General features: G+C 29.8%; 1 protein-coding gene across 2 annotated transcripts; it reads left to right on the forward strand.

Moving 5' to 3' along the window:
• The first annotated feature begins 10,882 nt into the window (after positions 1–10,882).
• On the forward strand, positions 10,883–15,525 carry LOC137825711 (alpha-soluble NSF attachment protein 2-like). 2 transcript variants are annotated; one of them, XM_068631450.1, is made up of 9 exons: positions 10,883–11,176; positions 11,257–11,306; positions 11,430–11,502; positions 12,365–12,444; positions 12,678–12,829; positions 13,033–13,192; positions 13,273–13,320; positions 13,870–13,950; positions 15,126–15,525. In XM_068631450.1, exons 1-9 carry the CDS (start codon positions 11,029–11,031, stop codon positions 15,204–15,206), a joined length of 873 nt encoding a protein of 290 aa, XP_068487551.1. In that variant the 5' UTR covers positions 10,883–11,028; the 3' UTR covers positions 15,207–15,525. The 2 variants fall into 2 exon arrangements, with proteins under 2 accessions (XP_068487551.1, XP_068487552.1); XM_068631451.1 differs by lacking the exon at positions 13,273–13,320 and having other exon boundaries at positions 10,905–11,176; positions 15,126–15,410.
• The last annotated feature ends 1,613 nt before the right edge of the window (positions 15,526–17,138 follow it).

Raw genomic sequence — 17,138 nt, forward strand, 5'->3', positions numbered from 1 at the left:
CTCTTTTTGGCTTGAATAAAGAGCCATGGTAAGTGTAAAAGGCATTGGTGGGTCATGTGTTTTCCCAACAAGACATGTTATGTGTGAAAACAAAGATTAGTGGTTCCGTAAAATTTATTCCTTTGGGTCCTGCATGAGTCTGAGCTCACATTTTGGATTTCTGGAACCAACCATGGTCTGACATTTGGCAAATTTGACAGTGAAAGGGCAACCATAGAGAATGGAGTGTGATACTGCAATGGTATGGCCAAACCTTGTTGCATATTAATTATGACTAACATATTCATTATGTTATTTGCCATGTACTTAACACTTTGAAGATCCAACAAAAGAGACTAACTTTTTGGCTGGATGGTATTGATAAACAACATGTGGATGCAGCCCATTGACCTGGCTTTCCACTCCACTAGGACACTGATAATGATGTGAGTAGTAGAAGACAATATCAACCAAATATATTGCAATATAAAAGAATAGGTATGCATGAAAAGAATTAGGTTATAGTATATATAAAAAAGTATAGGAATATATGAAAAGAGAGTGAGATTTTGGAAGGCCTTTTAGGATTTACAAATATATTATCTCAGACACGTCAATTTTGTAAGCTACACTTGACATCACACTCTAAAAGAAATAGTTTAATTAACAATCAAATTAGTGCCTTATGTGGTGTTAACCAAGATAGGGAGTTGGACAAAGAAAGTAGGTATGGTGCCATTGGACTCTGTTAAATGGGCATGTCACTTGCAACCACAATGTCAAATAATGGACCCAAAAGGAATAATTAAAACCAGTTTAATTAAGTGGGACATAATTCAATATTTGCCATATGAGAAAACACACCACCTCTTGTGACTGTAAGTTAAGGGGTAAATGTATTTTTTCGTTATTTTTTTAATATTTTTATGTGAAATTAATTTTTGTTTTTATTTTGAATTTTATATTTTTATGATTTGTAATAAGAAAAATATTAAAATTAATTATTATTAATTTTTTTACCTAACAAACAGATTTTCAATATAAATTAAAACGTTAATATACACTACAAGAAAATCATAAAATAGAAATTAGTTTTTAGAAACAAAAAATAATTAGTTGATGACTAAATAATTGGTAGCAAAAACCTTAGTTGTTAATTAGACACCAATTTAATCATTTAACAATAATAGAAACTAATTTAAAAACCAAATTTTTTTTGTCGATAAAATAGTTTCTAATTTACTAATTATTTTTTTAAGAAAATAGTTTTTATTTCATGATTTTTTTATAGTGATATAATACAGTTTATATTAAAAATTTATTTATTATATAATAAAAAATCATCTCAATAATTCTCAATGAATAAAAAAATATAAAAAATAAAAAACAATTTAACACAAAAATATAAAATCGAAAAATATGTATTTAACCTTTCTAAATACTAACTAATACGTACAAGACATTTTATATTGATCTTTAGGGATAAGTAATAACATTTGTTTTACTTCAGTTTGCACTGTAAACAGATTGGGGGAACTTTAGGGTTGCTTTTTTATTGGCAACATTTTAATAATAATAAGGCTTAATAAAGTTGGGAACGTGCATATCTAATTGACCCAAATTCATATAATTTACATCTGCTGTCAATATAGCTTTTTCTTTTCTTCCAAAATTTAGAATAAAGAATTATGGTTCAGTACCTGGCACCATCATATCGTCATCATAACGCAAGCACTTCAGAAAATGTTTTAATTAAGTAGGTAATAAGGATTTCATTTTTTGGTCATATTGTATAAATTATTTCATTCAAAATTTATTGAATATATTCAACAAATAAAACTATTAAGATACAGACTGTTATATACATTGCATTATTAATTATGATTATATATCAGCAAGTTAGTATAAGATTTGAACACATTTTTCTTCTAGATTTATGATAAGAAAATGATATTTAAACAAAATTGTTTTAGGTAGGGACAAGAGGCATTTTCCTAGTGAATAGCATGATTGCTATTCTTGTCTAGTCAAATGGAAAAAGCAAGAAAAGATTATTCGAAGACATGATTTTGCTTAATTTTTGTAATGAGATAAGGACAGAGTAAATCAAAGTATATATCTTTTACTGAACTTAATCAAAATATGCAATTGAGTGTGAACCCAGAAAAGCATGTAGCAGTAGATAGATTAACTTAGTAATTGTCATATACGGAAAATTTTACTCGTCTAAAGAGAATGATCACACTAATGACTGCATAATTGAATCAATAGCTTTCAACGTTGAAAGGGAAGAAAGTGTTTTCCAATGGAGTAAATTAGAGGCATGCATTTTGTTGTTTCCATGAGATTGACCAAAAGTTTTGCTTAGGACTTGGAAACATGAGGTTGTTCTACCTAGCACGTAATTGCTGAATACTTTGAATTCAAGGGAACCAAAATCAGCATCTCAATCATTTCATGTTATGTAGGAAATGCTAATTTCTGTTGCACTAATTAAACTTATGTGATAATGGAATCCAACACTCATTTTAAGAAAGTGGAACTTTGGGATCAAATCATAAGATTTCTCATTATTAAAAGAAGAAAAAGAAAACAAGTGCAGGATTTTTATTTTTTATTTTTTATTTTTTAAGCAAAAAATTTTCAGATAGTGCCTTTTGGGTCAAAAAAAATTCAGATAATGTGTGTTACCCATGTTTCAGTTAAATAATTCATTTAACATATACTTTATATTTTTTTTAAACAATAAAAAAATATGAATCATAAAAGAAAAAATAAAAGAGTAAAAACCACACACTCTTACATGTTTCAAACATCTAAATAAAACATATTACATGTTTCAAACATCCAAATAAAACAACATACTATGGTTAAGGATATAATTTATGCAAGACTTATTAGTGTGTCTTGAAAAAAAAATGTCTCAACAATAAATAAATAAAATAAAATGGAATATTTTATGTGTACTCCAATCCTTATACATAATGTTCAAGGCCCCTTATCTAGAAGGCTAAGAGCAACAAACAAAAACCGGCAACAATATACTTTTCAATATTAGAATCAATTGAAAAAATTTTAATATGATTAAAATTTACATTCTTACAAAACCAAATATTTTCTATCAAATTTTTTCAAGCTTCCATCGATGCGTTCCTCTCTTCTATTTTAGTATGATGAAAATAGGTGTAAAAAAAAAAAAAAAAAATACTTTAACTCTCAAGTAAATATGTTGAAGTGGAGACTTACAACAAATATACACTAAAGTACATTTTTCAAAAGTTAATATTGAAGTAATTCCCCAATTTTTTCTATTTTCTTCCCAAGCCAAAGAACCTCTATGATGTTTCTTCAATTAATTGTTCCTAATGCCCAACAACTACAATCAAATTTAATAATATTTTGGCTTATAAGTACAAGAAGAATGATGAAAAACATATATATATATATATATAATATTACAAACTTCTAGAATATGTTAACACAGGGAAACAAATAGCATACTTTTAGCAAAAGAAACACAAAAAAGAAGAAATATGCAAGGTCATTATCAATTATCAATTTGTTGTTTTCTCTCAAATATCATAAAGACAGAAGCGACTGGTTACCAAAATGCACCCCACCAAAATATGTTGCCATGTCCATCAAGATCAACCAAATGGTAAATTCATGTATATCTAATAGTTTCAAATTACAGTGTACAGCATTACAGTTTCATCATGATCCTTCATAATTTAGAAATTTATATATAATAATAGGGTTGATGTGGCTATAACTACAATGGTGATCAGTTGCAGGTGAGAATCATTTATATTATCATATCTCTTAGAATTTAGGTTTTCTTAGAATTTATAACAGATGATCTAATAAATTCAATAACAGATATTCAAATACGTTTTGATACTATTGTCACAGAATTGTGATGAAAGTTGTGTTTTAATCATTCTGTTGAAATTACTTATTGATGGAAGGTCTTAAACTACATTACATGTTTATTGAGGTTTGAGAAGAAAAGTGAGTTCATTGAAAGAGGAAAGTTGGATTGCAACCCAAAGAGAATAATGGCCAAACCATGTTTGTGTAACCAACGACCGATCCCGCTAAGTTAGGCCTTTAACAAGCATCTCAATCTCATGTTATGACTGTAATATCTATCAGTACATAGTGGTTGAATGGTCCTACTTTTCACATGTGCATGGCCAAAACCAACTTCAAAGTAACCATCACTTGTTTCTTCCTTCATGGATTTTTCCCCTTCAATATCAAACTTCCCACACACCATGCTGGTCCTAATTCGACTAACCAAATTACTTTCAAACTCTTAGTTATCATCTTACAATTATTTTGATATAACACACATATTCTATAAGAGGTGTCTAAGATAAGATATATTTGATTCTTGATTCTGATGAAAGGAAGATAATTTATCTGATGAATGAAATATTGTCCACTACAATAAAATCATGAAATATAAATCAATTTTAGAAAAAAATAATAATTAGTTGCTATAGTGACTAAATTAGAGATATTTTAGAGACTAAATAAAATTTTGGTTTCTAAATTAGTTTCTATTAAATAGTTTCTAAATTGATATTTAATTAGCTATCAAGGTTTTAACTACCGATTATTTAGATTCTAAATTTGGTAGTTAATTAGTTACTAATTTAAAAATCATTTAACAATAATAGAAACTAATATAGAAACCAAAAGTTTTTTTAGTTTATAAAATTATATCTAATTTAATCACTATAACAACTAGTTATCTTTTATCTCTAAAATTAATTTCTATTACGATACTTTTGGTAACCACGTTATTTTTGTATTTTTTTTTAGAAATAATAATGTTTCTTACATAGTATTTTGTGTGTATAAGATTGGATAGACACAGTTCTTTGTGAATATATATGAATCAAAAGTAAAAATTTATAACTTTTACTGGAAATAAGCATAAATTAAATATAATGAATACCATCATTTGCAACTTTTCATTTTCAAAAACCTTGAAAGTTAATTTGATTGTATAAGATGAAATTTAATTATATTTTACGAATACTGTGTTTTATTCAATTTTGATCTAAAAAAGTTGAAATTGGTGTAAAAAACTAAAATATTATTTTTATTAACAACTACAAAAATATAAATGATGATAATAATAATAAGATAAAACACACTAAAGATTGACAGTATAAAATTGGTTTCTACTGTTACTTAATTATAAATTATCATATATATTAATTTCGTTAATTTTAATAACAATATTATATCTTACATTTTATATATACACAGAAATTTTATTGATTAACAATGTAAGAAAACGTTACACCAACAATATATAATCATTAAATTCCAACAATTTTCAATGAAAAGTACATCTAAAAATAAGAACACTGTTGAGGGGGAAAATTTGAATAGCAGCAGCCCAATTCTCTTGTTAGTCTATTGTGGCCTAACTTTGCATATATAGTCATCAGTCATGGATGTCTATTCAAGTTGTCAGCTTCACATTTTCATATTGGGCTCACACTTTTGTTGGATCCTCTTTTTAACTCACAGCTACCAAATTAATTAAGTAATGTAATATAATTAAACCTAATTAACAACAACACACATTGCTGATCAAAAAAAAAAAACAAAAAAAAAAAACAAAAACACACAAAAGAAAGAAAATCTCATAGATACTTTTTTTTTCTCATTGTGGGAATTCTTTAGAAAACTATTTTGAAATGTAAAATATTACAAAAATAGTAAGGAAATGAATCCAAAACAACCAATAAGGCAAAAATAAAATCACACAAATACTAGTTGGTTTAAATTATATACCTAAAATTGTAATTAATTTAATTATAAATTCAAATATAAAAAACATAGATCATTTTTAATTTATTGATTTTAGAACATTTTGTTATAAATTTTTAAATAATTGTTTTCAGTGATATAGATATATTTATAATTTTATGAAGTGTAAAAAATAGACCTAATTTCAAAAAATAGTAATGTATGATTCGGATGTATTTTATTATTTGGGTATATTTTTAATTTTTAAAATAGATACTAAATCATGTCAGTAAAATTAAAACTATTAATTTAATTTCGTTTTCGGGGTTTTTTGCATAAACAATTATCACTTTGTTAATGATTATTATGCGTTATATTGAGAAAAAATATTTAGGTAAAAACTAAAATTTAATATTAATAATTTAATTAGTTTTTCTTGAAAAATAATATTCTAGTTAATAACTTGTCACTTTTTTAGTTACTTAAAGGTATTTTTAAATTATTTCCAATGGTTAAAATGATGACTTGGTCATTTTGTTTTTATATGTTTACTTTAAATCCAATTAATCTTATCAGTTGAAAGCTAGTAAACTACTCAATTTGTTGGTTCAAGTATTCATGCTTCATTTTGGAAGATTTTGAGTTAACCATCATTGTTGTACAAGTAGTTTGAGTTTTGTAAATAGGGAAATAATAAGAGAGTTAACTCGTTAGGAAATTTTTAATTCCAATAAAATCATCTACTGGAATATGCTATTCACCAAAACAAATCTATGTACTAGTGATTTAAATATATAAAGTGATTTAAAACCAATTGAAAATAAAAAAGCCTTCATAATCTTCAAACATTGTAAAATAATTCCTTTTAGCTTATTTCCTTATTAAGGTTGAAGGTATAGAAACATATTATATACAGTTCATTTTGCATTGCTTTTAAAAATGTAATAAGAACAATTTTGCATTATTTAAAATCATTAAGGCCATTTCAAATGATTTCAAATACTGAAATGAAATATGTGGTAGTCGGAAGATGTATTAAGCATGTGTTTTTTTAATTCAATTTCAAAAACTGATGTATATAATTAAAAAGATGTTAAGAAAGTTTCTTGCTAAAAATTGTCTCCGTATTTAATGAAGCATGACATTGATTTCTTGTTAATAGACAACCATCTTTAATTGTGATTTATTGTTAAAGAAGTTTTTTTTAACAACTTGTTTTGCAACTATAAATGTTAATATTCCAATAAAATAGACACTTTAACACTTAGGCTTTGTTTCTTTCAAGTGGTGAATCTAAGGAAGTGAAAAAGGATGGGAATGAAAAGAAAGTAGTGTAAATTGAGGTTGTTTGGGTTAAAAGAAAGAAAGTAAAAAGTGAAAGTAAATGAAGATTTTTTTTTTTTAAAGTTTATGAATAATTTGATGGGTGTGATGGATAAAACATTTTGAATTGATGAAATTATAAAATTACAATTTTAACTTTGTGAAGAAGCCTAAATGAGTAAAGAGTCTCTAACAACAAATTCTCTCTGTGGTGGAATGATTTGAAGGAAATCTGGAAGGTAGAAGACTGGAGAGATAAGTTTGAAGAATGCTTTAAATGAGAGGTAGGGAATGAGAGAAGTACTCTATTTTGGGAAGATAATTGGGTGGGATCTGACGCCTTGAAATGTAGGTTTTCGAGACTTTTCTCCTTGGCTACAAACAAAGAGGCATCCCTATCTGATTGTGGGGTATAGGACAATAACGTCTGGGCTTGGTGGCTCAATTGGAGAAGGAGTCTTCTTGTTTAGGAGGAGACATAGAGCCAAAGGATAAATGGGTTTGGAAGGAAAGTGAGTGTTAAGTGTTTTCAGTCAAGTCCACCTACGGTATTTTGAGAGTAGAGGCAAAGGGGGGAAATTTGCGGTTGTTCAACTTCTTCTGGGAGATTAAGGCTTTGGCTTCGGCCCATGTCACAACTTGGAGGGTGATTGAAAACAAGATTGCCTCTAAGGTCAATCCGGAGAGGCGTGGAGTTGTAGTCGAGAGCAACTTGTGCTGCTTGTGTAGGGTTCTCGGGGAGTCCACAAGTCATTTTTTTTTCAGATGCAGTGTGACCTGACTAGTTTGGAATCTCTGTTATGCGTGGTTAGGAGTGAGCTCTGTAGACTTGATTACGTCTATCTCACACTTTATGCAATTTACTTTACTCGACGCACCTATGTTTGTCAATCTCATCATGGGAAATATCTGGATTGCGTAGATAAGCGAGATTTGAAGGCATAAGAATAATTACATTTTTAAAGGTAGAGTGATTGACTATTATGAAATTTTCTCTCTGTCACAATTAAAGGTTTGGTCTTAGATCAAATCAAAGTTGTCTTCTGTGGACTTCTCCTTCTCGAATTGGTGCCAAGAACCTCTGGTTTGTATGCATTCAATTAAAAACTTATGAAGGGTTTAGATTGGTTGGGTGTTTTTTTGTGTCTTTGAGGGGAGCTTGCTCTTTTGGTAGCCCTGTGTGTTAGGGTGTCTCTTGTTGGTGTTGTGTACAAGGGTTGAACCACCCCTTAAATGAACCACATTTATTTTATTTTATTTTCCGATAAAAAGCATTTAATTTACATCTCATTCATCCAACTGAAAGATTTTGTGAAACATCCTAATTATTTAGATTGAAATCCTCTCTAGTATAAAAGAAAAAAATATATTAGTATCTCACCTTCTCTTTTTATATTATGTTTTTATCAAAGTTTATCTAGAGGGAGATTTATTAGCATTTGTAATTTAAGATGTATTATGATTCAAGATTAAAACATGTTAAATTAACCACTAAAAATTAATTATATAAAGTTGATGATGTTATATTAAAAGAATTTACATCACATGAGGTTTTTAATTTATCTTTTATGGATTTCACTATGCTACATCATTTTTAAGATACTATATATTATAAAACTTTATTTAATTACTTGTTATTTACACTTCAACCCAAAATTATTTATTATTATGAAATATTTATCTTTAACCAAGTTGCTTTCAATATAAATTTTTATTTATTTATGTGATTCAATATCTTAAATTTATTGTTATGTTAGCATACTCTAATGCAATGATCATATAAGATATATATATGTTAAACTTATTATAATGACATCTACAATTAAGAAAAAAAGGAAAAAAAAAAGAGGTAAATACTAGATATGGTAGAATGAAAAAAAAATCATGAATAAGAAGTTTAAGATATGTATAATTTTTTATTTTTTTTAAAGTGAACAAATAAACGTGTCATTGAATAAAATTCCTTGTGAAAAATCATAGAATGTTTGTTTGGTTTTGGGATAAAAAAAGGATGAGTGGAATGAAAATAAGATAAGTGTTTGGTAAATGTGGCATATTAAAGGAATGATTTTAAAACATAGTGGACTTAATATTTTACTTCTAATCTATTATTACGAAGTGGACTTTAAGCTTAACATAAGGACATTTCATAATATATAAGTGGGTGCAAACCTTTGAGCCGGTTTTATGGGGTTGAGTTAGGCTTAAAGTCCACTTCGTAATATGGTATCAGAACCATTTTGAGCCTATCCTAGCGAGTGTTTGTTGGGCTTATGAGGGGTGTGTGTTGGAGATCCCACATCGACTAGAGATAAGGACATTTCATAATATATAAATGGGTGCAAACCTCACCTTATCGAGTCGATTTTATGGGGTTGAGTTAGGTTTAAAGTCCACTTTCGTAACATCTATTTCTATTTTTTTTTCTTCCCATCTCTTCTCTTTAGTCAAATATATTTTATTTCCTATTTTTTTCCACTTTTACCTAAGTATTTTCATAATAGTTATTTCTTTCATCTTTACCAAATATAGTGTAGTACTCTAGGAATGAAATTCTTGATGAATGATTAGTTGTTTAGTTCTAAATTTTCCAAGTCCAAAATGGTTGGGAATCCTAGGTATGCCATGAATGCAATTGTGTAACCATTATTATGTTTCACTTTATTCTAGTGCACTTACACTCATTTTCCTGTTTCCTCTACCATCACATCTAGGCTTCCCAATCCCAATCATAGCTTTCATGTCACTCACTCCATTTCTAACCATTCCACTCAAACCCCAAACTATTCCTTGGTATTAATATATAGTGTGTTAATAGCAACTAATTGCTCCTTTTATCATTATTTCCACTGTTTTTAGACTGTCTTTTGTAATAAAATTATACCGATAAGTAACAAATTGTCATCTACCCATAAATATGCGAATTTGAGAGAATTATATGTAAATTTAGGAGTGGCAAAGCGGGCCCGCCCGTCCCGCGTTTGGCCCTCAAAAATGCGGGGAGGGTTGGCCCGCCCCGCAAAGTTATTCGGGCTAGAATTTCCGACTCGTCCCGCATAAGAGCTGGTCCGTGGGTTTGCAGGCTAGTCCGCATTTTTTTTTTTTTACATTTTGTTCTTAAAAAATTGTCAAATTAAAATATTTGTTACTATCAAACCTAATTTTTTTTCTTCCTTTTCAAACATCAAAACATTAAACATTAAGATAAATATCAAATATCACTATTCTTCCACTTCCAAAACATTAAAAATACCTAATTCCAAAACATTAAACATAAACATAAACATTAATTCAAAAACATTATTGATATTATTTCATTTCAATAACATTGGATGTCGCTTTAGAAAAACTTTCATCCATTTCTTTTTTTGCGGGTTAGCGGGCCAGCCCGCCCCGTGTTTTTTACCAGCGGGCCGCAGGCCGGTCCACACAGCCCGCCCCGCATTTTTTACCAACGGGTCGCGGGCCGACCCGCACAGTTCGCCCCGCTTTGCCATCGTATGTAAATTGTTATTTGTTCTAAAATGTTTATATCATCTTAGTTTTTTACTATGTAAGGATTTAATGCAGAAAAAATATTATGAAAAAGATAAAATCAATTTCGTACATAGTATAGAGAATAAAAATCGAGAATAAAAATCGATTTTTCACTGTGTATAGAGAATGAAAATCGATTTTGTGAGATCTTTTATGATAATTTTCAAAAAAAAAAAATTAAAAAATATTTTTTTTGAGACATTGTTGCTAATTTTTTTTAGAACAAACTTTTTTAAACGAATTAAAATACCGATTAATTAACCAAAACTAAAACGAACTAACAAGCAAAGGAGCAGAAAAAGGATGCATAACCAATTGCATTACGCGACGTCGTTTTTACGCAACAGCGTCTGTGACGACCCCTTTGTGTTGGCAAAACGCTTGCTTCATCGCGTGGCGCAGTGAGTGAAAGCAACAATGGACGATCACAAAGCGAAGGGACAGGAACTCGCCAAGAAAGCGGAGAACAAGCTCCACGCTTGTTGCCCCTTGTTCGGTTCCAACTTCGAAGACGCCGCTCTGTTGTTCCACAAATCCGCTACTTCCTTCAAACTCGCCAAATCATGTCTCACACAATCTCTTCCCAAAAGTTTTCTTCTTTTTCATGTTTTGCTCACACTTTTAACTGTTTCTTTGTTCCTTCAGGGGACAAGGCGGGCTCACTCTTCGTAAAATCGTCTAAATGTCACATGAAGGTTCTGTTCTCACCATCATCCTTTTCACACTTTAGAAACCCAGTTTTGTGCATTGGCTTCATTTGTTACTATATATATATCATATAATATGATGCCCCTTTTTTCCAATTATGAGTAGTGCAGTTAGGTAACAAGCATGATGCTGCAAATGCTTATATCGGTGCTGCTCATTGCTACCAGAAAACTTCATTAGCAGGTGCTCTTCGACGTCCTTCCCGGGATTCCCTATCGAACTTTTGTTTAATTACTCATTTGCTCCATGTACATAATCTCTCTATTTTTTTTAGTTCTTCTTGCACCTAAAAAGTACCGTTTTTGTCGTTGTCGTAGGAAATTGTGGGGACTAGAATGGAATAAGAAAAGTGTATATGTAAGGATGGAAACAAGTTACAAAGTGTGCATGAGTAGTGTAAGAACTAAAAGGGTAGGTTTCGAGGGTAAGGAGTAAAATGTAAAGATTGTGTGAGTATGCTGGCAGAGTAATTAAACTTTCTTTTTTCTTTCACGCATTCACATAGTCAATAACTTGGAACCATCTAATTAAGATGGGATTACTCATATTTTATCTTGGTAAATTGGACCTTAAAGACGCATTTGAGATTTCAGCTATTCAATTTTTATTGATAGTTATAATGTATTGACTGGGTGAATGCGTAGACTGTATACAATCCAGTTTCGTTGGTGTTTTGGCATTCCCAGGGCAGTGAAGATGCATTTCAGTAGCATAAGCTGTTTTTAAATCTATTTTTTGAATTTTTTTTAAATCTAAACAAATGGTAGTTATACAGTTGGTGCAGAGTGGTGTAAGGCACACACGTGCAGAACTCAGAGATGTTGAACAAGATAAAAAAAAGGAAGACAAGAAAGATTTCTTACTGTTTCTGTTTAGTTTAAAGCGCTTGTTTGGAAATACTTTGTGAAACTTGATAGAATATGTAATTGATATTGATTGATGAGTATGTGAAATTGTACTACAAAATTGCTGTTAAACCAGAAGTTGAAAAAGAATGAAACAGGCCCTTTAGCTAACCTTTTTGGCTTCTGTTTTGGGATTTAAGGAGCTATTTGCTACTTAAATAAAGCAGTGACGATCTTCGAAGAGATGGGTAGGCACATCCTGGCTGCTAAGTATTCAAAGGTACCTTTTGTTGTTGAGTATACACATTCACCGAGTGTAGGGACAAGCAAGACTTGGGCAAGTCTGTTTTGGCATGTGCCTTCCCGTACTGTCTCCCCAATTCTGTTGACGACCTTTTTCATGTTCAAGTTCATGTCCATGCGGTTCTTTCCTTCTTTGGGGTTCTTGTAGGGAGTTTAAATTGTTTGAAAATAAAGTTATTTTCAGAGTTGAATTTGTATTTCTGGATTTAGGAAATTGGCAATTTATATGAGCTCAAACCAGACGTAGAGAATGCTAGATTGCATTATGAGAGGGCTGCTGAACTTTTTGAAATTGGGGATGCAGCAACCTCTGTGATCCAGTGCAAGCTTAAAGTTGCAGAATATTTTGCCCAGCTTCAACAGTAAGTGTGTTTAACTTTCATTTACCTGCATATCTCTTGAAATTGCATGTAACTTCTGTTCTATTCTTGAAATGGTTGGAGCTATCAATTAATAGCATGGGATATGCATACCATCTAATGTTCATCTACTCAAACTGATTAGAGATGAAGTGAATTGCAAACATTAAAACTTGGGGTATATTGATCTACTTGATGTTTACCAGATATCAGAAGGCAATTAAGATTTATGAAGATATTGCTCGACAGTCACTGAATAGCAACATGTTGAAATATGGAGTTAGAGGACATCTTCTTAATTCTGGCCTTTGTCATGTTGTTAAAGGGGATTTTGTTGCAATTTCCAACTCTTTGGAGCGTTATCAGGTTCTTTTCTAGAGTTTCTTTTACGTATTGGTGAATGCTTTATACTTAAACTTCTAACATACTTTCCTTTTATCACATAGGACTTGGATCCCACATTCTCCAGAACCCGTGAATACAAATTTTTGGCTGTAAGTGGTGGAATTTTGATGGAACTGGATCATATTCAGATGAAGTCGAATAATAGAAAGAATAGGGATATTTTTTATTGTGTATATTATCAAGATCTGGATGGGAGATTGCAAATCTAAAACGGAAGAAGAAAAATTAAGTGTACAAAGAGGAGTCTACACTCTTGAAATTTGACCTTCCTTCTGTCCTTTACCTTTGTCTTTAAATTCTCAATGACTGGTTCTATCTCCTATGAGTTGAAATCTCACTACTAACTGACGGTAACAGCTTGTCCAATTAGTGGTTAAGTCTCAATGACAAGTGCAACAGTAGTAATTAACTCCCCTAGTTACCTGCACACCCTTCTATTCTTTCTAATATACACCATCTTAAATTGTCCATCAATCTCAGCGCTTCAATGTTGTTTGTCTTTTGGAATAACTCCTTGTCTTCCTTAAATTCCTACAAAAATGGTCTTTTCTTAGTGCTATTAGCTTGGCTTGTTACTTTGCTCTCATTCTTTTTGTCACTGTTTCATTTATCGATTGAAAATAATTATCATATTTCAGGATTTGGCTGCTTCAATTTACGAGGGAGATGTTGAAAAGTTTACTAGAGTAGTCAAGGAGTTTAATGGCACAACCCCACTGGTATTATAGTTCTGTGTCCCAAGACAAAGAAAAACAGTCACATTACTACTCTTTAATGTTATATAATTCTTTTAATGTTTGCAGCATTTTATTAAAATCAAAATCCGTTTGTGTTAACTGCTGGAAAGTAAGATAAAATGTTTACGTTGTTTGATATGTGAATTGATTAATTTTAGAGGCAATGATGATCTCCTTGTCAAACTTTGCCATGCTTGATATAGATGTCATTAATTTTAGCTCATAAACATTGATCCCAATTTAAAATTGATGTTGTTTGCTCCACTGTATTTGCCATTGTTCTTAAATGCTGTAATTTTTTAATCTTTTTGACAGCATATATATTATTTTCTTATATCTTGTGTGACATTTCTTTGTATTTCCGTCCTCCCAATCTTCCATTTCTTTTTAAGCTGGAGGAAGGATAAGTTTCCACATTATATGTACCTAACCAGCCTTAATTGACTTATCCTTGTCTTTTCTTTTCACAAGGCTACCATTGCCTTAAATACAACACCTTCATTTCTACCCCCTCTTTTTGTATCTGTCTGTACATACATTTATTTTAGCATATTTGTCTTCACTGAATTTGTTCGTTTGTTTCAACCAACATGGCATAAAGTATATTGTACATTATTGGCATTCTTATCTTTATGTCTTCTTGTAAAGCTACTTTTGGGATTTTAATTTCCAAAATTAAAATCTATAGATGATAATAGTGAAAAGGATACAAAGACTTGGATTTAGAAAATGATGATTGACAATTCCTATCTTGAAAACTTGAATTTTAATTTTGTTGGTAATTTACTTGTATGGTTAAGATATCGATGCCTTTTTATTGCTAATTATGACTATTAATAATTTTGAGTAATTTTTATCATTTTTGAAAATTTATATATAGTATGCATTTTATAAACTAAAGAAAAATTCAAATTAGTGGTTATCACACTATCTGCTATCTTGCAATGGGCATTGTAGCAGCGGTACTATCATCTTAGATGTAAAAAATTGAAGTTACAGCGACGTGTGTTATTTAATTCCCTTGTCAAATTAGTTTGTATCTATTAATTGAAAGGACAATTTTCAATCTTTTAAGAGATAGCTAAAAGTAATCTCCAGAGACCTATCTAATTCTATATGTTTCTAACGTTGCATATGACTTGACCGTTTCAATGCAGGATTCTTGGAAGTCAACCCTTTTGTTGAGAGTAAAGAATGCTTTGAATGAAAAAGTGATGGAAGAGGATGATTTAACCTGAATGAGAGATGGCCTATACATTGGTATTTTAGCAAGAGATAAGAGGAATATGGCATTGAAGTGAAAGTGAGAGACGACACTGTTAGAAAATAATGAACAAAATTTAATGAGAATGTCACATAAGATACAAACAAGATGACTAAAATGAAAATATAAAGTACTAGCCAAACTCAAAACCAAGTGATAGTGTATTGTTATGTCCCAAGTATATTCTATTGTAGTGAATGTTCTTTTTTTTTTTTTTGATCAGCACTATTGTAGTGAATGGTGATTAAGACAATAAAAGAGAAAAAGAAAAAGAGAAACAATAAATGCTAAAATGAAAGTACCCACTGCAGAAGAAAATAACTTTATGTAATGATTGTCTATCAAACAATATTTGTGTAACATTGATTGAGAAAAAATGACAGGAAATCACTTGCTGAGTTTGGATACCACGAAAGAGCATGAAAGGGAAACAAAGAGGGAAGGGAAGTGGATTTGGACCAGAAGAAATACAAAGAAAAACCGTTTTCAAACAACCATGAATAGAAATATGAAAAAGAGAGAAAGTGAAGCACAACACAATGATTGAGTTATACCATATGATTGATTAAGTTGTATGTTATTATGATTGAGTTTAAAAGTCTTTTATAATCAATTATAGATTGTGGGCTCTTAATCGATTATAGATAATGGCAGATTTTTTTTTTTTCAAATCTTAACTTTTTAATAGCAAAATAATAATAATTACGAGAATACATAAATAAGAAAAATAAAATAAAATAAATAATATAATGTAGTCCGTTTTAGTTAAATATGGAATGGAAGCTATTTTCAAATTTAGAAAGGATTTCTAAATTATTTATTTTATAATGTAATATTTTCAAAATTTGAAAAAAACTTTTAATTATATAATTTAAAACGTGTTTTTTAGTTATTTTCGGATTCTATCAATCTAAAAAAAAATCCTAAATCACAAATCGATGTTTGAATAGTTCAAAATATATTTTTTTAAACAAAATGTTTCAAATTACATAATTTAAAATATAAATTTACATTAAGAACTAAATAATTTAAAACGTTTTAGTAAACCAAGAAACAAATTCTGAATTCTTACACAAATATTTCAATTAATTTCAAAATGTAATTCACGACTACATGATCTCAATATAAGAAAAAACGTGTTTCGATAATTAAACCTTTAAATATTTTAACTTTTTTACATAAATATATTTTTGGAGGAAGAAGCAGCTTTTTATGAACTATTTCTTTTGTTGTGATTTAGTGGTCTATGAATCATTTTGCTCCTATCTCAAAATTATTATTTTCGTTGTAAACCTAACTCGGAATAATTAATTGGTGTCTTTTTTCGATCATTTACGAGATTCCATTAGACGCAGAAGACGGCAACAACTTCATCACTGTCATATTATAAGTTCAATAATTTGCATTTGGCAAAATGACGAAAGAAGATGTCACTGATCTATAGTTTATATATGCATATTTTGGTCTTCTGCTACTTGTCACCACAGGTTTGTTATGAATAAGTTCACAAATGACGTGTTATTGACATGTTCAGTCTTCTGTCAAATCAACAAAGATAACAAAAGAGAATAACAAAGTGCTGAGCCATTTCTGTTTTATGTATATATTACACTTATTCATGATTAGATTGTGTAGTACGTTTCTGAACCCTGTCTTTATTGTACGTAGCTTTTAGAATCATAATCTGGTAAAACATCTCATACAGAAAAATCTATATACTCATAAGGTATAATAAAAACAAAAAAACAATAAATAATAATAATATTTTTTTTAAAAAGATAAATTTTAACGAGATAATGGACGAGTCCAATAATAGATAAAAATAATCTTGATGTTCATCTTTTAAAATTGTAAAAAAATTCCTTTCGATTAAAAACATTGATTACAGAAATTGACTGATACGTAA

Source organism: Phaseolus vulgaris, chromosome 8 (assembly GCF_000499845.2).
Source record: "Phaseolus vulgaris cultivar G19833 chromosome 8, P. vulgaris v2.0, whole genome shotgun sequence".
NCBI classification, from domain to species: domain Eukaryota; kingdom Viridiplantae; phylum Streptophyta; class Magnoliopsida; order Fabales; family Fabaceae; genus Phaseolus; species Phaseolus vulgaris.